The 24,836-nt window shown below is 39.7% G+C and overlaps 2 protein-coding genes across 2 annotated transcripts; one reads left to right on the forward strand and one right to left on the reverse strand.

Annotated features, from left to right (window-relative positions):
• Nucleotides 1–413: 413 nt before the first annotated feature.
• LOC141761791 (suppressor APC domain-containing protein 1) lies at nt 414–4,427 on the reverse strand. Its single transcript, XM_074625408.1, has 4 exons — nt 4,211–4,427; nt 1,092–1,262; nt 850–1,005; nt 414–629 (listed from the first exon to the last, which is right to left on the reverse strand). The coding sequence occupies exons 1-4, from the start codon at nt 4,307–4,309 to the stop codon at nt 540–542; spliced, it is 516 nt and encodes a 171-aa protein (XP_074481509.1). The 5' UTR covers nt 4,310–4,427; the 3' UTR covers nt 414–539.
• Nucleotides 4,428–18,270: 13,843 nt separating this feature from the next.
• cdkn1d (cyclin-dependent kinase inhibitor 1D) lies at nt 18,271–24,186 on the forward strand. The gene is made up of 3 exons (XM_074626182.1): nt 18,271–18,510; nt 21,092–21,576; nt 21,713–24,186. The coding sequence occupies exons 2-3, from the start codon at nt 21,096–21,098 to the stop codon at nt 21,769–21,771; spliced, it is 540 nt and encodes a 179-aa protein (XP_074482283.1). The 5' UTR covers nt 18,271–18,510; nt 21,092–21,095; the 3' UTR covers nt 21,772–24,186.
• The last annotated feature ends 650 nt before the right edge of the window (nt 24,187–24,836 follow it).

The following is a 24,836-nucleotide window of genomic DNA, read 5'->3' on the forward strand; positions in this document are numbered from 1 at the left end:
TCAAAATGACGAGTGAATGTACTGTTGGTATCCACCACACATATTGCACTGTATTGAAAGGTGTTTCTGTTATTTTGTCCACCCCCTACACCTCGCAAGAGTATAAATTGTACTCAAACGCTGACAATCTAACCTTATGCAAATATAATAAATCCTAATGTTGTTACATCAGGAGGAAAAAAGATTATTATTATCGTCATTATAAGATTAACTGCAAATTCCTGTTATGTTAACAGCTTATGTTGTTAATGGCTTCCGATTAACCATCAAGGTGCACAATGACAGCAGGGCTCGGCTATAATAAAGTCAGTTACTGACTAATTGCAGCAACATTATCATGTCAGTCAGGTTATTCAACGCTTCAGCAAAACTGGTTTGTACTGAAAAGAACACTCAGAAGCAAATGATGCATCTTTTACTGTAATTTATTAATTTAAATACATATTTACAAGTGGCTAAAAGTTAGTGACTGTGTGACATGAGGTGAAATGCAGGTTTGCAGTACAGCTCAGTGTGTGTGTGTGCATGTGTCTTGGCAATCAGAGGGCCCGCAGTTCATTGAGCTTTACCAGGAGAGCGCCTTTTTCCAATTCCAACTTGGAGATCTGACGATTCTTGTTACTCACCTCCTGTTAAAGGAGGAAAATGTGGCCAAATATCATACAGACGCAAACAGACTAAGGATTTTTGAACATCATTCTCTGTTTGTAAAGAGCAATTAAAGGGGAAAACACTCATTATGTCAAAAGAAATAGATACAAAATAGGACTTTAAAAAAAGGTGTTGAAGCCCTTTAAGGCTTACAGTAAATCAATTTACTTAGCTTACAACATTTTCTGTCCTCCTTACCTGAGTCAGTACTGTGTTGTGCCAGCGGAGGTCACTGTCCGCCACTGCGTCATGAAGAGAAGGGTTGCTGCCACTGGTGACATTGGGCTCACTCATCACAGAGCCCAGAGAACCATTCACTCGCTGGATACGAGACCTGAGGAGGCAGGACCGAGCCTGTAGATGTACAGACAGGTGGTGTGTTTGAGTGACAGTAGATTGAGTAAAGTCAGTGAGGTCCTGAACCTAGCCCTGCCTCGTACCTCTGTTGAACCTTCCTGGCAGCAGCCGACCCCGCTTTTGGTCTCGGTGTTGTCCTGCCTGGCTCTGTTCTCCTCCAGCTGCTGGAGGTACCAGTGACGGGTCTTCTCCAGGATCTCCAGACCAGAGCTCAGAGCGTCCTTCTCCTTCTCTAGATCCCTCAGACGTCTAACCTGCAGCGGGAAGAACACAGCTCCATCAGGTTCGCGTGAATTTTGAGTTGTAACCCCAAACTGAAATTCTCCTTCATCATCCAGGAACAGGTTTGCTGACAGGATACCAACAAAATGAATAAATGTTGGAGCGTCCTAATAAAATGATGACCATGTGATCACACCCTGGGTCAAGTTCAGCCGGTGACCTTTGCTGAATGTCATCCCCCTTCATTTCCTGTCACATTTCCACCATTTACTTCTCCAAAGAAGAAGAAAAGTGTCCACAAATACTTAAAAAAATAATTCTAAATGTTGAGTTTGATGATATATCTAATTTTGTTAGGTATTCAGGGCTCAACAATAAGGATTGCCTGGGGGGAAGTAAAATGCCATGTCAGGCCATCCGGGAAAAATGTGTTTAATTCCATTAACTTTAGTCTTTGTTGTTATTTGATAACCAGAAATAAATAAAACAATTTGTATAGAGGCAAGAAAAAATTGACTTCAGGCAGTTTGTGGTTGAACCCTGTGTGTGTGGTGTGTGTGTGTGTGTGTGTGTGTGTGTGTGTGTATTATGATGGCACCATGGGGTCAGCTGACTAACAAGCTTGACCAGCAGCCTGCGGCCTGATGTAAAGCAGTGTGGTCGGCACAGCGCTGCCTGTTGTCTTCCAGAGGCCCCAAGGCTTTGTTTATATGAGCAGAGCCAATCTACAGAGCAGCAGGAGGCCTTTAGTTCTATTGTCCACACTCAGTTGGATTACATGCACTTTAAATGGGCTCACACAGAGCTAACAGTGTTACAACAAGCAGAGAATCATAATGTATATATGGTGGTGGTGGTGATGATGATTCACCTCTGGTATCATGAGGTCAGGACGTCACAGTCACTTTGTCAATTTGAAGGCAATCAACAACGAGATGGACGAGGAGGACGTTAGAAACTCATGACACTATTGTATCACTAGTGAATGATTCATTTTTAGCTGCGTTTGATTAATCACATTTTCAAGATATGCAAAAAAGCTCCATTTTATTTATTTATTAGATAAGATCTTATCTTACAGCTGTATGTCTACCATAAATAATCTCATATCTATTACTGTTAGTAACTGTTTGACATCTCTTCTCATAATAATAGATGTACAGTCAGTGGGATCTGGTTATATTGAGCCTTTAACAGGAAGCTGTGAGGGGAAGACTTGACATGTGGGAATGTGTCACTGAGATGACTGCAGCCATGCTTCAAAATAACACGCAGACATGGAGCAAAGACGGGAAAACGGACTGAAAACAGAGTGACTCTACAAGCATTTAAATCAAATGTCCAGTATGAAAAGAAAGCAAATTCCCATTGTGTTAACATTAATAATTAATGCTCAAAAATACGTACATACAGTAAGTGCTGTAATTTTGCCAGTAAAGGTCAGTTTAGTCATCAGTATTTTTCTAGTTTTCATTCCACAATTAAAAACGTATAGTAAGTATTTTAAAGGCTGATTACAGTAATTTTAGATCCAATATATTTAAATGTGATTACTTTAAGGCCAACAAAAATAGATAAATGAAGAATACAGAATTTCCCTATAAGAGTTATATTCCTGGCAGCATGGAGAAAGCTTTGAAACATTTAAACCTTCATTTTGGGAAATAAAATTTACAGGAAATATAATTTAACAGAATGACTCAATGGATAAAATATAAAAAATCCAAATAATTAATCCAAATTTGAGACTTCCTGTTTGGTGTTTCCCTTTTTTGAAGGGAGTGATGCATTGCAGGGACTTGGAATAGATATCTCAGTTTTTCCAAAATCCATGGCTATGACTATGCATTTCTGTTGACACTCCTTCCATATGATACAAATAATAATATATTTTATTTACAGAGCGCTTTTCAAATAGCCTACTCAAAGATGCTTGTACTTGCTTGTACTTTCAGTGTGATGCCTCACACATGCATATATGTAAACGTATAGACGCTAGTCGGTCAAGAATTCAACAATTGCTTTAAATGCTGTCATTTAACAGAACTCCATTATAAAAATATATGTCTAAATACACTCATACAACTGTTCTATCACAAAGTCTACCTTTATGATGCCTATAATTTTCCATTTCTTTTTTGTTGTTGTTTTGACACTGTTGTAGAGGTGTTAATTCAATTATACAGTATATCTATTATTGAGGTCAGGTCAAAGGTCATAGCGGTCCTGTTGAACTGGACTGCATTATATTCTGAGGTTTTTCTAATATTCTGCTCCCCTCATGTGTGTAAATAGGAAGGACAATAATTAGAAACACCTTCCTATACAGTGTAGTCCACTACAACAGCAACTTTAAATAGTAATTGAATTTACACATTTCTGAAAATGTCACCATACAGTATATATGGTATATATACAGTATATACAGTATATACTAATATATACCGTATGTCTTAATACATATTTCTAAATTGAGCCTAAATGTAAAGAAATTACTTCAAATTGAAATATGAAATCTTTGAAAAATAGAACACCGTCTTTTACAAAATGAGTCAAATGACTCATTTAAATCATTTGTTCCACATTCCAGAGGAGCAGAAAAGGTCATGTGAATGTACCTTAGCCAAATGCACCAAACTGGTGACACTTACACAGACTTGAATAATAAATCACATCTTTTTAACAGAAAATGTACAGTTGGTTTTTAAACCTCATGCCAACAGTCGTTGGCAGTATAATCAGTATAATACAGTATAATCTACAGTACACTGCAGTTATTTTGTCTATTGTGCAGAAAATATTGTGCTGAAAACTGTGAAACATGTGAGTACCCACAGCAGCTGATACGAATCACCAACTCAGGAGAATCACACTTATATTCACACACAACAAAGACACGATGAGATGATTAGAATCAAAACACACATGCACGCTCATATCCCCCCCTACACACACACACACACACAGCCCCCCTCCTCACCCATAGATAGAAGCGTAGTGCGTCCAGGCTGCAGAGGCTGGTCCTGAACGGGATGATAACCACAGTGTAGGATCCAGAGCCGGGGGGATGACAGGCCATGGAGAGGAGATCAGTCACTGACAGCTAGTACTACTACTACCAGTGCCCCATACAGCTGCATGAGTAACAAACAACAAACCACAGCTCGCCAGCGGCTGACTCAGAATAATACCACAGAGAGAGAATGAGAGAGAGACAGAGCAGGCAGGGGTGGAAAAAAAAGCAGCAGGATACACAGGCACAGGCAGCATGGTGCCCCCGGGGCGAGGTAATGAAAAATTCCACATGTCACTGCCATGACTGGTTAATCGACATACAGTGACAGAGTGAGAGAGATGGGGGGGAAGAGATCTGAGAGGAGGATACAGGTGTGATCAGACATTTGCAGCTTGTGTGTTTGGTTAAAAACCTTGTTCACTGAATCTCAGCTGTACAACAAGGATAGTTGGGTTTCCACAAGCTTTCTCTGCTCAAGGGATTGGCAGAATTTTCTAGGGATCATGTCATCCTGCAGCTGAAGTTCAAACATGCCATTCCTTTGTTGAATGAAAAGAGAGCGTGTGTGATTATTTTGTGCTTTGGTTTCAGGTGAGCACTCTGTCCTGACATGTTCCCTGGAATGTGACATAACCAGGGGATGAGGTGGAGTGCGTGCCAGGGGACATTATAGCAACAGAGTATAGCAGTTAACAAAAACAAACAGAGCAGTCAAGTAGAGTTTGGTGAGCAGAGGGTGGGGATGAGGAGGGCGGAGCGCTCATGGATTTCAGCTACACTGCATTGACATTAACATCATTACTATCAGCGCTCAGCTGTTCAGCCGGGCAATACCAGAACAGAAAATCAGTGGCACATGTTGTTTATTACTGCCTCAGGCCACACTGGCTGGAGACAGGAACAGTACTGTTGGAGAGATGGAGAGAGGGAAGACTATGAAGATTCAGCCCACTAAAAATGATTATCTTCAAAATTAACTGAAGCACAAGTTAACGATGGCTGATATGATAACAGTTACACACTGGTATATTAAAGAAGTACTCACTTGAATAAAAAGTACCAATACAACAATGTAAAAATACAAGTAAAATTCAAAAACCTACTTCAGAATACAGAATACACATAAAAATAATTTTATCAAGTATTATCAGAAGTAAAAGTACTCATAATGCAGAAAAAAAATCCCAAATAGTGTGATTCAAAGCTCTGTTATATCCTCTGTGATGTATTATTTGAGATTTGATATGCCAACAACTTTGTAGATTTGCCCACAGCCTCATAATATCCATGTTTCATGAATATAGTTTTTTTCTGTATTTAATATATAGCATCAATTCCATTTTGCAACTTTGTTTTTATTCAACTTATTATTGTGGCCCAATGCATTCTTGTGCGCAATCTGTAATTCTTCAAGATGAGTTTGCAAATGATTGAGTTTCTCTTGTGTAAGTTTCTTTAATACAGACGGTGATACCCCTCCGTTATCATTCTCTTTAAAGTCAGTTTCAAGTTTCAGTTGATCTCTCATCTGGGGAACTTTTAAAATGCTTGAATTATTAATGTGTATTGTCAATTGATCAGATTTGATTTAACACTAAGGTTTCACTGTGTATAGCAGTTTGATCAAGAGGTGATAATATGAAGAAAAAAAAAAGGTTAATTGGGAATTAAAGGCACACTCCACAGATTTTTTTTCTGTGGCTCTGGAAGACCTTTGATAAGTGTAATAATAAATAATAACCCCTCATGATGTCACAGTGATGTCTTTTGGCTTGAAATTACAATTTATTAAAAGAAACCCCACATTACAACCTGGGGTTGTGAAGTTTGAAAGATGTGGGCATTTAACAAGCAGGGAGGTTCTAACGAGGAGATAATATTACAATACGTTGCATTATGGGAAATGTAGGATCCAAAGTTTTTCGGTAAGACCGATACTTTGGACTAAAATCAGAGACCATGTGACTGACTCCTCTAGTAGGATGTTCCCGCTGTTAACAGGAGCTAAATTGCGAGAGTACTCTTTTAATCTCTGACTATGCTGCTGAGAGGAAGGCTATACATACAGTATATATTGTGTTTGATTATCCAGAGGGTGCGGCTGAGTTTGTTTCTCCTGACAACTGACATCTTAACGGACCTCCCTGTTTGACGCCGTCAACATAGATCCACCGAATTATCACACTGCTCTACAGTTAAACCCCCAAACTGAACAAGTTAGAGGATTTTCTTTTAATTATTTGACTTGAACGTGACTATCTTTACATGTAATCATGAGTAAGACCTTAAAACCTATTGAGTAAACTCACTGACTGGCTTTACCACTTTAAAGCTGCAGTCCTGCTGCATCACCAGCAGAGAGAGCTATAAGTGCACATCGCCTGGCTAGAAGTTGAGAATCATATTCAGAGCTGACATTTTGTGACTCTTTATGATATTCTCATTGAAGCCGTAAACTGAAGCTTTTAGTCAACGCCAGATGGCGCAGCTCAATGAATACACAGAGCACTGAGACTTCCCTAAAAGTGTGTCAACTATTTTCAACCTGTTACTTAAGACATTTCTACAGACTGCAATTCATAGAAAAATAACTCTTCATAACTTCATCTCAATCACAAAAGATGACCTTATTAAGATCTCTAAGAGGTCACTTTTACATAACACACCTCTACGTTACATACTGTAGGTATTCCCTGTATTAAAACAAAGCTGTATTTTCATGTTGGGTCACAAGCTTAAGGCCAGTCAACCTCGAGGTTTAAGGACAGCAGTTGAATCAAAACATAGGATTAACTAAGTTGCTACCGAGGAATGGCTCTCTATGCTCCAGCATCTCTGAGATGAAGCCTGCAGGGAACCCATGACCCCGTGTTACAGCATGAGACACATGATGCTCACCAGAATGAAGCCTAAAGCTCTACATGATATCATGAACACTAACAAATGATGTGTTTTCTGCTGTGAGTCCTTATTTTTAGTTGATCATGTGCTTGGGGCTTTTTCTGTGAGTAAAGAGAGGCCACAAAACATCAACTTCTGCACAGCCTTGTTGTTATCACAGATCATGATGAGTTTCCACTGTGGGGCCCCCGAGGGGGAAGTTCACATTGTCCCACAAATAGTGTTAATATATTCACACAAGCTGCATTTCACACATGTATTCACATCGGTGTGCTGTTAAGGTTCACTCTCATGTTTTAAATACACACAAGTTTATATACACACACTGCAGTCACATTTTCCCCCTATATACGGACTCTTTTTAGTCACTACTACTACTTGCGGCTGAGAGTGGGCCCCTTGTTGCTTCCTGTCTCACTCCCTCATACACACACATACTTTCACACACGCATATTTGCTCTGCTGCTTTCATACAGATTTTAAAACCACATAGAATGAAAATGACACGTGAACGCACACAGACAAGCAGCCGGAGTGAAATACACATACAACTCTTGAAAATAAAAAGTGAAGTGAAGAGTGCAGCTCTCCATTCAGCGGTGTGAAACAGGACTGAAGAGGCTCAGCCAGGCAGAATTGAGACATTATTCTGGGCCATAGAGAGGTTGCACTCCCTTTCGCCTCTCCAGCCCACGCCAGCACCGGCCGCTCAAGGCTCACTGTTCCAGATCATAGCTCCAAGGAATCTGATCCAGATATGTAACCCCCCATACCCACTCACTTCAATTAGGAATGAAAGAACTGCGTCTCTCTGGTCTCTCGAAGGGGCCTCATTACAGACAAACACTCACCTCCTTGTCCTGAGAAATCTACTGTAGGCAATGAACTGAGGAAAAACAACAAAACAAAACAATGTTATTGCAGAAATAAGATAGCGGAAACTGAAAATCATTGGAGTTATTCATGCCAATGACGTTATGTTTTTTTTAAGTTACACCAAGCAAGATTTTTCAATGTAAAATAAAGTTCTCAAATTTAGACTGTAAATGTACCAACACACTGAATTGAGACTAAATTTGCTTTCTTTAGTTAAGGTTAGGCATTGACCTTGAAGAGTTAAGGTTAGGCATTGACCTTGAATGGTTAAAGTGGCAGTAGGCAGTATATTTTTGGCATCATTGGGCAAAAATTCCATAATAATCTTTCAGCATATTGTAATTCAAGTGTTCTGAGAGATAACTACACTCCTGCACCCCCTCATGGCTCTGTTTACAGGCTTTAAATTAAATTTTTTTCAGGTTATCTGTTTCATGTACTACTGTCACGATAGCGACCGTTTTATAAAAATAACTTTTTTAAATCATATTTGCTCCAATCTCGCCTACTTCAGCTTAAAGGTTAGGATAGGTCATCGGACACTGAGTCTTCGCAATTTGCAGGTTACCTTCTAGACACAACCTAAAATTGGTGGAATATATTTGTATCAATAAGAAACACAATGACCCCCCTCCAGTCTCTTTTTCCATCATTCCCTATCTTTCTATCTTGACAGTTTCATGCAGTCAGACAAAACACACAGCAGCATATGGATTGTACCTATAAGCCCAGCTGGCCCTGTTACCATTAATACCAGGGGCCCCCAACACAGGCACTCCAAATACCTACCCCCCTCCTCTCCTGTTCCATCTCCTCAACATTTATCCCTCTTTTCAAAGAAACATCTCATCATCTAGAGCTCTCTGCACAAGCCTATCAGGCCTCTCACTATCAGAAATTTGGCAAAAGATATATCGCCATTGGCTGAACTTGGATTCTCCGTGATCACGCTACTTTTGTGTTTAATGATGCGTTCAACACTTTAATCAATGACTTTTGAAAATCATCCACCTGTGGAATCGTTCCACCAGCGAAACTGGACTGGAGAGGTTTTCCACCCACAAATGTCAAACAGATAAGGCTGACTGCGAAGTCATGCATGCACATTTATCCTCTGATAGTCCCAGGTGTTGAACAGACTGCACTAAATACCTGCTTTTCACTTGTATATGTGACTTTCACATATTCAGACAGCAACGTTAGGTAACACAATCACACACATACTTCTGTCTCTTTTCATTTGCTCACTCACTCATCCTCTCATCCAGCCAGTCACGCACACACACACCCAAACTCACAAATATATCCCGTGCCCTCTCCTTGCCTTTCTCTCACAAACACACACACACACACACACACACACACACACATATTGTCACGCTCATGCACAGCCCAATACTACAAGGCCAGGGCCAGATGCAAACCAGATGTTCCCCAGATGTAGATAAGAGCGAAAACACATCAGCTGAAGCACACCACCTTTTCACCTCAGCTGCACGGAGTAGAAACAGATGCAGGACACGAACCTCCTGAGTTATGAATGGCTGATACAGTGTGTTTTTCAGAGAGTTAAGATTATTAGTATCATTACTGTAGTTATAATGGAGTTAAAATAAGCATATCTAATATCAGGGGAGAGTGGGTTTCATGTGAAAGCAGCATTTTGTGGGGGAAAGAATTATTTTTTTTGGTCAGAATAAACAATATTTGCTTGACTTTTACATAATGTTTCATATTTCAGACATTCCTTTGTGTTGCTGTGGCTTTCTCTCTGTAGTTTTGACATTGAACTAGTCTCAAAGTCACCTCAGTGAGACCAAAACAAGTCCCCCTCAGAAAACATATGCAGGGACGAAAACAAAGGATTGACTTACATCCGCCTCGGCCCGCCCCTTTTAAACCCTCCCCTCCTCCCCTCCTCCCATCCTCCCCTCCTCCTCTCCCCCTCGCCCACAAACACACTCTGCAAAAACAATATTTCATAGAGCGCCGTGTTATCCCCTCAAACCACAGACTGCTCTCAAAAGAACAAGAAGTGCTTTACATCTACAGATAAATACTCGAGGGCTATACGCACATTCACTGGCCACCGCTGCTCAAAGAAAAATAAATCCGAGACCCCAATCTGTATGTTACACCGGCACCCCCCAGGCCTGCCCATGAGGACTCCCACCCCCCCCCCAAAAAACAAACACAGTGAGTCAGGGTCTCCTTGGGCACATTTCATCTTAAACCTGTTCACCCTGACATGCAAGCTCCCCTGGTGAACCCCTGACAATATCCAGCTGCCAGAGAGCTGCCTCGCTCTCCCTGCACCCCAAATTTCTTCAGACCCTGCCCTAGAAAGCGCACACACACACACACACACACACACACACACACACACACACACACATATGAAATCAGAGTACGACTCACTCCTCGCCCCACAACCCCACCTGTGGCCTCCACAGCTGGGCGAATACTCCCATGGAAACTCCTCCCACTCCACGTATGTACTACTTTCTGTGTGCATGTGTGACTTCATTTTTGGGTTCACTGCCTTTTTTTTATTCCCCCGTGTTTCTCCCCCATCCCCCCCTCACAAAGTACAAAGTTCCAAATTTAGTTTACACCTCACAGATCGCTCACACTTGGAGATATGAAAGAGCAGAAAGAATTGCATTATAAGTTTCTCCCCGTTCAGTATTTATACCCCTGTAATAATGGATTTGGTGATTTGCAGGTCAAACCATAACTAGATTAGACATCTGCTGTTTAAATCACATTACAATTTCTATATTTCAGTGTGTACATATTAAAATATAGTGATTTAAATGCGGTTTATCCATGCTTACTGATCAATTCATTTTCCATACTCCTAATCTAACATAGTGTCTGCACTAGTATAGCCTAAAGGCATCCTTTACTATCATCGTGCACACTTTGTTTTGAGTCAGATCACTATCTACTGTGAATGTTTGCTTGCTTGCGAGTGTAAGGCTATTCATCTCTCAAACCACCCGTTAGCAGACAGCTCTGAAAGCTCGCCTGATTGATGTGCTGACATCGTTTCATTTTCAATTCTGCTGCTATCTCGCTGTAATTCTCTGTCATTTTGCCATTTAACCGCACCGCGTTTCCTCATAATGTCTCTCTTCTTCTCCTTGCTCGGAATTTGTTGTGGTGCGTCAGTAAATCCCGATTGACGTAAACAATCTACTCTCTGTGGCGAGCCTCTTCTCAGTATTTGCCTCCGCAACTGAGGGGCAGAAAGGATGTGGAAACCCCCACACTGCACCTGTGAACCAACAACTTCCTCTCCCCTGTCTCTCCATCACAACTTCCTCCTTCACCGCAGACACTTCCTGCTGAAATGAGACTGGCATATGGTAGGCACTGTACATCCTCTCGGTGTTTCACTGAAGAGCGCCTTCGGCACCAAACTCTCAGTTTCAAGGTTCTGGTTTAGCTAATGACCTTTGACCTGCAGCTTTCTGAAACCTCTGTCTCATCCGGAGTGAAACCAAACATTTGCTGTGATGCAGTAAGCATTACTAATGATATTAGGTGGTTTACGGTTGTACTAGCTGTTGTACTGTGTCATCACATTAATTAAAACCACAATTTGTTGTTTTAACGCTTTGTTCTTTGTGCAGATTTTACAACTGAGATTTGAAGTGTCAATTTGTGAGTTTTAGAGGTGCTGGTAGACAGATTTTGTTAAATTTGGAGAGAGACAGGCTAGCTGTTTCATCTTGATTCCAGCAACATCAGTCTTTATTCTATGATAAGATAAGCTAACCAGCTGCTGGCTCCAGCTTCATATTCAGCATACAGACATGAGAGTGGTATCAATCTTCTCTAACTCTAAATCTAAATCATATTCAGTGGTGGAATATAACTAATTACATTTACTCCAGTACTGTACTTAAGTTCAATTTTGAGGTACTTGTACTTTACTTGAGTATTTTCATTTTCTGCTACTTAATATTTCTACTCCACTACATCTCATTGTACTTTTTACTTCACTACATTTATTTTATAACTTTAGTTACTAGTTACTTTTTACATTAAAAAAAACATATGATATGCTTTTATAATATGATGCAGTACTGTACTACTAAATTACCCAGTAGTATATAAAGTATCTAAATTGATTAAAATGTATTTGTTAGTGATAAAAACAGTATAACATAATATTTCTGATAATACTTCTGTACTTTTACTTAAGTAGCATTCTGAATTCAGGACTTTTACTTGTAATGGAGTATTTTTAGACTGCGATATTTGTACTTTTTTACTTAAATAAAAGATCTGAGTATTTCTTCCGCCACTGATCATACTGATTCCATCTACCTTTAGTTATCTTTAGTTCTTTTTTCATAACCTTTCCTCACAGGAATACATGATAGTAATCATCACTGAGCAGCATCCTTCCATACGGCTTTGTCAAGCTATATTTGTATTATTATTTCTCTCTCTTATCTGATAAATGTCTTCCAAACACCATAACGTTATAAACTGATTAACAAACTACATATATTTGTAAAAACCCTGCCTGTAGTTGTAGGATGTATGTATGGTGAGTTTCTTAATGGCTTCTCTGTTGTGTCCTTTGTTTGTTTTACGACCCAGTGAATCAGTAACATTTGAATGAAAAGAGCTGAATTGATTTTTTTTTCCGCAAGCACAAGACCCACCGTGACAGTTCCCCAGCACGTCGTCTTCTGACCCGAGTCACATTGTAGGCTACTGTGTGACTGTTGTTTTACAAACAAGCTGATGTATTCAAAGGGCACTGACCGTGGAGGGAAGACAATGGGCTTAATGACTGTAACGAACTGTAATACAGCACAGGATTAAGAATGGGAGGAGGAAGAGGGAGGGCACACCAAAACACACACAGCACTGTAGACAACAAGAAGAGGATTAGGAGATGTAATGTCGAATGATAAGCTGACAGTAAATACGGGTCGGAGAGCTGACAAAACAGTGAGGGATCATGCTGCTGAGGCTTCATTGTCTGCTGATGAATCCTCAAATATGACATGTTTATAAAGGCCACTTGACACACAGATTAGTAGGGATTTAGGGAACTGGGGCACAACCCTAATTGACTATTATGTATCACGATGGGAGAGACCTAAAATAACACAGCACGTAAGAAAACAATAAGAGTTTGTGCTGATGTCAGTGGAGGAGCAGATCATCCAGGAACTATCATCACATCTTTGTTTGATTTAGGGACTGTACGGAAATTATTAGGGGGGTCAGAAAAGGGGAAGGTTATGTATTTTTGTGTGCACATAAAGGTGCATTTAGTCATATGCAGAGGACAACTATAGTATCTCTGTATCAGGGCTTTATTTTCTACTTGACAATTACATTAACTATAGCTAGTTAAACTACACAGGCTGTTCTCATACACCGTTCGTACCTACGAAAAGTAATGCACTATAATTCGTATATATTCCATGAAATCAATTTGTATATAATCCACCTAATCGTGAACCAGGAAGTATATAGAGCGACTTTCGCCCAGAAGACCGGTGTTTATGCCCCGTGTGAAACCAGAAGTCAATATTTATTTATCTGTCAAGTAACTTCTGTACTTAAGTTACGCCACTTCCAGAGTTACTTTAACCCAAACCACGATCTTTTCCTAAACCTAACTAAGTAGTTTTGTTGCCTAAACCCAACCAAGTTGTTTCCTGTGAATACGGAAGTTTGTTTTGAAAAGACTGTACGTATGAAACGAGCGTAAATTGACACGTGCGACGCGCGTTGCAGGACATTCGTAGGAAAACTCACAAAAAATTTACTTTTAGTAAGGTATGTGATACGTTGAACCATAATATCTTTATAGTTAATAGGGATGGAAAGAACGCACCATTTTTTCATTTGCCAACAGTCGCCCTTAGTTTTTGGTTTGCTTTTATGTTTTTGGCAATTGCTAATTGCACCCCTGACGTCTGAAAATATACAGTAATTATGACGGGAAGTAAGGTGATGTTGTTATAGAGTGACAGGTTGATGGATGGGTCAACAAAACATCCAACTTTAACATTAGAGGCCGCCGTTCCTTTCCCGTTTCCTACAGTCCGACATCATCGTCACATTACCACGATTGCTCCCTAACCTTCACCAAGTGTTTGTTATTGTCACCATGACGATAAAGCTCCCCCGACCTTAACGACGAAGTCATTTTAAACCACAATGTTTCCCTAAACCAAACCTAGTGTGACTAATCCTAATCAAACCTAGTTCATACGGTGGTGTTGTCACATCATAAAAACATATTTATTTTTCAACTGTGGTTTGTGGAACGGTTTTGGAAGGCACAAACACATGATGTCATCCTGCTGATGAGGTGTCAGATCTGTTCTCTGTGTCGTTCTAACAAGGTATTTTGTTTGATTTGGTGGACTCGTTCATATATTGTTTAGGTCTTTCTTTTTAGAAAGTCAAGTATAAGGTACCTCAGTAATTTTCATACAGTCCCTTACCGTTCAGAAATTAAGTAAATTAAGTCCAAGGTTGAGATTTATGCATCTTTGTGAAACACACTTGGAAGCATATGGGGAGATTGTTTGTTTGCTTTGAGTCTTGTGCTGAGCTGCCTTGAATGTATGATAAGAATGTGAAAATAGCTTTTTCCTAGAAAGCCACATTCCACAGTGGTGACGTAATTTCTTCTAAGCTCTGTCACACACAGAGCACACAAACAATGACCGCTCCACTACCTGCTATGACATTATTAAAGCAGTGCATCTCATAAACCAGTGGTTCTCAAACCTTTTTCACCAAGTACCATCTCATAAAATATTTGGCACTCCAAGTACCACCATTATGACCGATGTTAAAATACAGTAGCGTAGGCCTAACCTATTCAGCAATGCACAGCTCACGCAGGAGGCAAATTTATTCCTAATAAGAATATTACTTATTGTTGACTTTTGTCAGCCACGCTGTACAAAGGGGGAGCAATAGAACTGGTACTGAAACTCTTCCACACAACTCTCATACTACGCAAGGGGCAGCCTCTAACACGAGGCCTGCACCATATGAGGAACATCTGCCATGTGCAATAACACTGTTCAATATTGCGATGACGATATGACTTGCGATAAATAAACAAATATTGAAGTGTGCATATTAGCTATACATATACATATAGTGTATTTAAAATATAATTAGGCAAAATGTTGTTTCTAGAGCAGCAACAGTAGAGTTTACAACAGTAAAGCCACCATATAAACTCCTTAATATCTCACTGGAAACAATGTAAAATGTTAATAAAATAAATCGTATTCCTGACATGAAAATACTAAGTGAAGTTTATAAAGACTGAAGAACACAGACTTCAGTCAGTATCAGTCCTTCCTCCTGTCCTCTGTCCTCCAGAGCAGATTGAAACGTCGCTTTCCTCCATGTTTAAGCGTTTCATCGTGTCTATACTTATTAAAAGGTGTAATGATAACGTGTCTTGGCTTTATACTTGCAAAGTTTGTGACAGGTTGATGGATGGGTCAACAAAACATCCAACTTTAACTTGAGAGGCTGCTGTTCCAGTTTCCTACCGACAGTCATCGTCATATTAACTTTTACCAAGTGTTTGTTATTGTCACCATGATGATAAAGCTCCCCTGACCTTAACAACAAAGTCATTTTAACCCAAACCACAATGTTTCCCTAAACCAAACCTAGTGTAACTAATCCTAACCCAACTTTACAGCGGGTCTTGCTTTTTAAAAAGTCAAGTGTTTGTATTTCAATTGTTGTTTGCTTTGAGTCTTGTGCTGAACTGCCCTGGACTTATGATAAGAATGTGAAAATAGCTTTTTCCTAGAAAGCCACATTCCACAGTGGTGACGTAATTTCTTCGAAGCTCTGCCACACACAGAGCACACAAACAATGGCCCCTCTACTACCTGCTATGACATTATTAAAGCAGTGCATCTCATAAACCACTTGCAGAAACGTTGGCCTATATTTGCAGTGTCTGCGCAGGGAAAACATTACTGGTATGAGGCAGTCCAGATGTTGACTAATGTATAAAAATAGTAAGTAAGTAAGTGTAAAACCTAGAATAACCTTTCTGAGTGAGGGGCGTTGGCCGGCCAGCAGGCCTCTCAAATGACTCGTCACTGAAAAGCTATGCAAACAACAGGCTACCCATGTAATACACAGAGAGCCTATGTAATAATAAGGAGGAGAATCTCATGTAATAATAAGAAAGAGGAGGATCTCTTTCTCAAATACAGTAGGAAAGAAGAGCCAGTATTTCATAATGGAAAGAAAGAAATGTGTCATAATAGGTGTTGGAAGGGTTATGGGAAGTGAACATGATGTAATAAACAAAGGCTGTCGAGCAGTCATTCAAGAATTGGAAATAAAGATATTACAAAAGAGTTTGATGACAAAAACAAGTGTAATGTAAGAAAGGAAAGAGTGAAATGTAATACTCAGTGATTAAAGTAATCAATAATCTGCTTTTAAAGATGGGAAAATTAGATACATTGTCACTTTAAATTTTCATCATCGATTAATCTGATGATTTATTTTCATTTAATTGATCATTCAGTGAAAAATCTCAAGTTCTGGGAGCCCAAATTACATTCAAATGCCTAATTGTGTCCGACTAAGAGTCCAAAACCTAAATATATTCAGTTTATTATTAAAGGAAAACCAGCACACATTCACATTTGAGAGTCTGGGACTGGGGAATGTTTGGCCTTTTTTTGCTTAAATGTGACTTAAACGATTATCTAATCTGTTGCTGATAATATGTTTTTTCTTTGAGCTGTAAAAACTCATTTTAAATTTCCATATTGCTTCATTTGACTCTGATGCATCATTTCAAGGCATAAGTCAATTAAAAGGTCAAGAAGTCATAAACTATTTTTTCCAGTTATAAAGAGAGAATAACAATGTTTCCTCCTCACTTCTCCCATGAGCAGCCATAATGTACATCATCTTGGCATTCAGGGCATTGGAGTGCTTTTCTCTCCACCTCATGGACCTATAGGGTGCATGTAAATCTATAGGAGGAGAAGTCAAGATGGAGCTGTGATTTCCCGCTCACATTGCAGTTCAACGTGACTTTGGGATGTTGGCAGGGTGCCAAACTAAATGTGACGCAAGAACCCTACACGATAATGTATGTCACATTTAAGGGTGAAGGGGAAATTGCCGCCATTGCCAAGATATTTGACCAACTTGTACTTTTCCCGCCGAAGGAAGAGTAGGGAGAGTGCAGGAGCAACAGGTCTGGACCAGGAGCACACACACACTGAATCAGAGGATTGTAGCATCATGATAAGAGGGTAAGAAAGGCTTTCTAATAATTATTAATAACCTAAATTCACAATAACGTTGCATTGAAGGCAGGTAAAAAAAAATATCTTTGCATGCATTTTAGATAGTTTTCTGCACACCTTTGCAGCAATGCAACCACAGTGTGTATATAAAAAGTATGCAACTGTAGCTTTTTAATCATTATTAATAACCTAAATTCACAATAAGGTTGCATTGAATGCAGTTATATTATTTTTTTTTCTTTTCATGCATTTATAGTTAGTATAGGATAGTTAGTATAGGATAGTTAGTATAGGATAGTTTTCTGCGCACTTTTGCAGCAATGTAACCACAGACTGTACATAAAAAGTATGCAACTGTAGCTTTATAATCATTATCAATAACCTAAATTCACAATAACGTTGCATTGAATGCAGGTATATTATTATTTTTTCTTTTTATGCATTTTAGATGCACACTTTTGCAGCAATGCAACCACAGACTGTACATAAAAAGTATGCAACTGTAGCTTTATAATCATTATCAATAACTTAAATTCACAATAATGTTGCATTAAATGCAGGTAATTTTTTTTCTTTTCATGCATTTTGGATAGTTTTCTGCGCACATCTGCAGCAATGCAACCACAGACTGTACATAAAAAAGTACGCAACTGTAGCTTTAACAGAAAAAAAAAAGTACAACATTTTCCTCTAACATTTTTAAGGATATATTATGTTTGTTATTAATAACCTAAATTCACAATAACGTTGCATTTAATGCAGGTATATTATTTTTCTTCTTCTTTTAATGCATTTTGGATAGTTTTTCTGCACACTTTCGCAGCATTGCAACCACAGCCTGTGCATAAACAGTATGCAACTGTAGCTTGTGTTGCGTTTACTTGTCGTCAGAATTCACAGAATCGGTGTTCGCCTCCTGGCTGCGCTACAACTGGGACTGTTTTGACGGAGACCACGTGACGGAGTCCTCTAGTAGGACGTCCCCGCTGTCTTTAGAGCCCAGTGCAAACAAGACCAGCAGATAAGGGGACACGCAGGACCCTCCCGTGGGCAGTGGCGACTAAAACCTTTCAACGTGACACTTGTTTGGCTGTCAGGAACACATTGTATTCCTCTAAGACTGGATGAACTGTGCGCAGTTTGTGGACGAAACGCTTTGAATACTTTGACATATTGACGCTGATGGTAAGAGGAAAATAATGTTTTCTTGTCTTTATGTTATTATAGTTTATTTGTTCACGCGTTCTTGTTTGGGTTTATTTGAGTTTTGTCTGGATACGTGGAAACTAAAGTTGACGCAGTTTTAGTGGGTTTTCACCGCTTAACAAACAGTCATAAATGTCCATTAATACTAGTTTGTTGTTGGTATATTCAAGTTATTATTACGTGGATGTTGTGTGTGTGTAATATGAGTGTTACAGTGCGCTGACAACATGCGGACTGTTAGTGTCGCATCTCATTGACCCACATCCTGCACTACCTCTAACTGCGCCAACAAGTTTTACTACGCACTTTACACTATCTTTACTCCGCCTCTAAGTGGACCTTATGGTGTTGTTTTGTTCAACATTGTACGATTATTTGTTGTTGTGGTTGCAGAGATAGTTGGTGCATTTTTAACTGTAGGTAAAGTTAAAGTTTGGGGTTAGATAATGAAGGTTTTCTCGGTGTTTTTCTGCAAGTGGTGACACCCTCCGCAGTAACCTGATATCTGCGCACCGACCGCGCCCACTTTATCTTCCACACAAACAACTCTCACTGAGAGATAGAGAGAGACAGAGATAGAGAGAGAGAGAGAAGTTTTTTGTTGTTGTTGTTTTTTTACATTTATCCTTTGATATTGCAATAGATTGTTATTAATTGTTTTTTTATTTGTTTTATTGACACAACAAACATGAATGACGTCTTTATTCTTCCATTTACATGCATGTTTTTTTAAAATATCTATATATTGTAATTTGCTTAATGAATTGTATATATGTATATATATATGTTTTTGTTTTTATTTTGTTCTTTTTTTTTAACTTTTATTTATTATTGAATTTACGCTTTGGCAATATGGTTCACCTGACTGACAGTCATGCCAATAAAGCAAATTGAATTGAATTGAATTGAGAGAGAGAGAGAGAGAGAGAGAGAGAGAGAGAGAGAGAGAGAGAGTTGGTAGAAAAAAAAGCTACTATGGTTTTGTGTTTTAGTCTTTCGATATTAATCCAGCTTTATAAGGAAACATAAAGGAGGAAGTTGTGCGTATTAAATCTATTATTGTTGGTGATTACGCACTTAAAGTGTTTGAATGTGTCGCCTGCTGTGGTTTCCAGCACATGGTTTTAACAGATTATAGGAGTAGGACAGACATAGTAAAATTACAGGATGTTTGAGTGGTGAAAGTGCTCTTCCTAGCTATATATCCTGTAGGTGTCAAACAGTTGCACAACACTCTGCTCCTCCTCTCAGCCTCCTCTGGGCTGTTTGTGCAGCCAGATCTTGGGCTGATATGATGTTGTTGTTGCTAAAAGTCATTATATCTCCTTTCTGTGTTTGAACTAATCACTCAGATATAATGAATGGCCCAGAATGTGACAATATTATGTCCATAATTATTGGTATTTTTGTCTAATCTCTTTCTAAACTAGAGGTTATTGGGGCAGGGCTGGATTAGCCCACTGTGGGGCCCCTTCTCAGCTTCCCACACCCTTTGTCCACAACTTACTTTGTGATCATCTGATGAGATGCAAATTTATTGAGCTATAATATGAACCGTGTAATTACAAGGTTTTGACACAGGCCCTCTATACAAACAGGGCTTTAGATTAACAGAAAAAAATATAGAAGCAGGCCCATATCAAAGTATTTAATATTGTTTGTTAGTGATGCATATCATTACACACATTTACAGTTAATCCTGTTGAAACCAGTTGAAATTACCTAAAGGGGGAACCCTGAGGGGCCGTGACCTACTTTGCTAAATTGGTAATCCAGTGTTTTGTTGGTATAAGGTCTTAGAGAGGAAAAAAAAGCATAAATAATGTTGATTTGAGAGCCAAACTGACAGAGGCACTTGTTATTGAGTTAACTCAGTCAAATTAGTCTAGAAATCAGTGCAAGTTTGCAACATTTCAGATCGAAAAAATACATTTTAGACCTTCTATAGTATCAGCAGCAGAACCATACATCTCTCAGCTCTATAGTAGCCACTGCCCATCCCAGAAAAAACACATCTGCTTCTTTTACTGCCTACACACAGCTGATAAAGCACTGAGGCTCAGAGAGAATCAGCAAGGGATGTGGTTATGATCCACCTATATGGAAAACTATATCTCGCTCTATATAGAGATAGTGCAGGCTGTGGATAAGCGGGGTAGAATATCAATTACATGTGCAGAATTCAACAGTATTGCTCTAATTAAATGGGTATGTGGGAAACATTCCTCACATGGGCTTTTTCTCAATGTGACCCACTGACCTTGACTGTCGACCTTTGACTGGCAGACACCAGAGCAGGTGGAGAGTCATGTTCACGTTGACACGGCAGGGCAGTGAATTCTGTTGGAGATTTATTTGGTGTTGGTTCAGTTACCTGTTGCTGCAGTAATTACTCAGCGGGTTAGGGCACATGTGTGTTTGATCACATAAAACTCAAAAGGCGCCCAGGAGAGCCGATACTGCTGGTGTAAAAAACCCAGATCACACCTCAATGAAACTCTGCAGGCCCAACACTCAACCTCTGACCTTCCTCTAACACTTTGTGTTTGTTCTCCGACAGGTACATGGCGATGGCCGCTCCATCAACACCAACAGCAGGACCAGCTACGGCGGATAACCCCGAGCTCTCACGCCTGGGGGGCATTGAGGACTTGGAGATGAAGGTGGGGCCGGTGCGGAGGAACCTCTTCGGGCCCGTGGACCACCAGCAGCTGCAGAAGGACTTCCAGCGGCTGCTTTGCACGAACGTGGAGGCGGCCAACAAGCGCTGGAACTTCGATTTCCAGAGCGAAATGCCAGGAGAGAGCTCCTCCCACATTGAATGGGAGGAGCTCAGGTACCAGGACGTACCGGCGTTTTACCGCAGCTGCACGATTAGGGCAGCGCCGCGTCCGACGGCCAAAAGGTGGACGTCGTCTTTTTCGGGCGAGTGTTCCCCGGGGTACAGCAGCTCGTGCGGGTCCGGGGAAGAGTACCTGGAGGTGACCACAAAGGGGTGCTACCGGATCCAACGGCAAGGAAAACGCAGACAGTCTACCATCACAGGTCAGTCGCATGAGTTCGATGTTGTCACATCTTCTTTTAATCATAAATCTACACCAAAACTTGGGCATATTTTAGTTACGAGACTTGTCTGGAGGTATTTTTTCCTGACTTTGCATTGTCTTCTTTCACCCTCCAGATTTCTACAAGGTGAAGAAGAGCAAGCTTCTGCATTACAAAGCATCTTCTCGGCAGTAGAGAAGCACAACGAGAACCAGCGGAGGATCACTTAGTGGTCGACATCCCTCCACACGTCACCTCACATAGATATGTGTCATATATGTATATATATATATATATGTAGCAAATTGCAACTGACTGTCCACAAGCTCATCCAGCATGGGCTTAAAAACTCCTCCAACACCATATACCTTAAATGTTCAGCACAAGGAAGCTACCATTTTCCTGGTTGATCAACCTCAGACTTTTAGGAACGGTTCTTGTTGATAGTTGTAAATATTATATATGTTCTATATACTGTTTTCCTCAGCCTTTTACTATACTGTGAAATGATTGTGAATGCACTCTTAATAACAGAAAGCAGGCTCTAGTTTTAAGAGGTTCATTTTTTTCTGAACGGGCCTCGGATAGTATTTGACCTCAACCTTTTTTTCTCCCTCTTGCTAAAAGTCATAAGAGGGTTTTGATTAGATGAGTTACTATTCCTGGCCTCGCTCCACACTTAGCCTTTAGTCTCCCCCCAGGGCTCCGATAGCACGAGTCAAGCCGGGGGTCAAAACCTCACCGAAGGGCTCAGAATTTAGCAGCGCGACTGTGATTAGCTCCAGGGCAAAGGTCAACGGTGGAGGTTAAGCAATGAGGTAATGTGGCCGTACCTGTACAACAGTGACTCAAATTCCTATGTGACTATTTATTTATTATTCACGATGCTAGATCATCGTCAAAAAAAAAGAAAGCAACGTGTAAAACGAGGTAAAATGAAGTGTTTGTAGAAACCTGTGCCATTGCACCCAAATTCTGCCTTAGACTACAAGTCATTATAGGTTATATACACTCCACCGTTGCCACTTAAAAATATTGGCCATATATTTAACAAAAATATACAAATCACATCCCCTTTACAATTTTCATTATTTTCATTATGGGGATGTAAAAAAATCGATATTTGTTTGGGCAACAGACCAGAACATACCTTATTTAGTTGTATGTTGTCAGCTTTATGCTCATAATGTAGCATTTTTCTACTCTGTCTCCATGTGACGTCCCCCTTTTAGGTGTTAAACAAGCCTCTTTTCTCCTTGAAGGGATTGTAGCGTTTTATCACCGTGTTGCAGCTCAAAGGAATCCCAAACTTTTGGTTCCGCTTTTGGTAATTTCTTTCATATGAAGAGTCGAACTGCTTCACTTTTCCCTGTGCCATTCTATAAGTGTTTGTGTACATATGCATAGAAGTGTTTTGTGTATGAATGCGTTGATTTGCTGTTTATCTTGAGGTTTTATAACAGTCGTGGCAGCTGAGGCAGTTGAACCAAAGAGAAATTGCTGTGCCATTAAAATTAGACGCACGTCATTAATACAAGTCGCTCACTGTTTGGAGGGATCAGTCATGGGTCACGGAAGGTCTCAAACATGTCAAGATCTTCGAATATATCGTGTAAACACACCACAACTGCTCAACTAACAGTTTTGGTGACTCAAATAAGATACTTTTTACCCCTATACCTACAGTCATTCTCATTTCTATATGGATGAAAAGCCATAATCTGGATTAATCCGCTCTTACTACCTCATGAAGTGATTCAGTAAAACAAAAAAGAAAACCAATGTAGCTGAGGTTGTTTGCGTCTACAGGCGAAAGAGAGACGGAGAGACAGAAACAAGGGGGGTTGGAGAGGGGGGGTGTCTGATCATTTTGTTGTGGTAAAAGCTGTCGAGGTTCAGCGTTCAGAGTCGAGTTTCACATCAGGTAAAAGAGTCAGTGTGTCAGAACGGGGCCCAGCTCCGAGCAGAGGAAACTGGGGTCCCTCAGGGGGGGGGGGGGGGGGCGGCTTTTGTTGTCTCCCCCATAAATAGACAGAGGAATAGTGGTGGGGGTGGTGGGGGGGAAAGGGACAAACTTTAATAAGGGAACCTTCACCACAAATGTCTTCTGGATCAAAGGATTTCTCCAGCCAGACAAGTGGCCAGCGATTCAGACACTCTTTTGTCTGCACCCCCTTTAAAGTCTCCAAGTCTCTCTTTCATGAACAAACCGCCTCAGTCTCTGCGAAGAATCGGCATGAAAGCAGTTGTTCATAATCATGTTCTTTCATGGCTCAACAACGCGATATTTCACAGATCTAAAAATAGCCAACATGGCTAGTTGAAATTGTTTTTGTCAAATTATCTATGCGTTTGTTTGTGTGTGTGTGAGAGACAATGTTTGTGTGCACCGATCTTCTCAGACGAAACTTTCAAAGTCTATATTAATTTATTTTGAGTTTGTATCATTTGTTATGTAGGGAAATAATTTTAAATCCCCTAAGTTTTTTTTTGGTATAACTAACTAATTGTGTTATTTCTGAAACTATATCTTTGCACTACTTTAAACATTGTTGACAAGAGAGATATTTTTTATGGTAATCTTTAAAAAAAACAAAAAAAACAAACAAATACTGACTGAGAAACTGAGGCACAGATTATCACATTTGAAATGAATAAAAAAAATGTTTTCCTCAAATCACACTGTTGGACACAGTTTCTATGTGTTCATTACGTTTTTTGTAGCCTTTTTAGTCTTCCTCAAGTCTGTTCGGTGGAAAAAATAAATCAAGGAAAACTAAAATGATAAATATTGAGATTGACTGGTTAGTGTCTCACTGTCAAACTTCGCTTTCCTGAATCACCTGTCGCAGCTATATCGAAGTGTAGCGTACTAGCGTTTGTTTTTTGTTGTTGTAACTTTGTTTATGCATGAATGTATGATAATCTTTATACAACATTTGTAAGAATTTTATTGTAATTTAAATCTTGTTTATGTTCCCTTGCAACATGTAAGAAGTGTATTTGTATGGGATCAGAATCATATCCTTTTTGATAATAATTGTAAAGAAAATATATTGCTGGATTGTTGGTGCACGGTTGCCTTCATATTGTTGATTTCTTATAGCGTGCTCAAAATAATAAAAAGAATGACTGAGATTGATACAAACTACAAAATACTGGTCTGAAGTTTTTGTTTCCGCTCTGTTTTTAAGTGTTATGATCATGAATGCATTAAGAGAAGCAGAGACAGATTGAAATATAAACTTTCTTCTTGATTA

The sequence above is a fragment of the Sebastes fasciatus genome, chromosome 23, assembly GCF_043250625.1.
Source record: "Sebastes fasciatus isolate fSebFas1 chromosome 23, fSebFas1.pri, whole genome shotgun sequence".
In the NCBI taxonomy this organism is placed as follows: Eukaryota; Metazoa; Chordata; class Actinopteri; order Perciformes; family Sebastidae; genus Sebastes; species Sebastes fasciatus.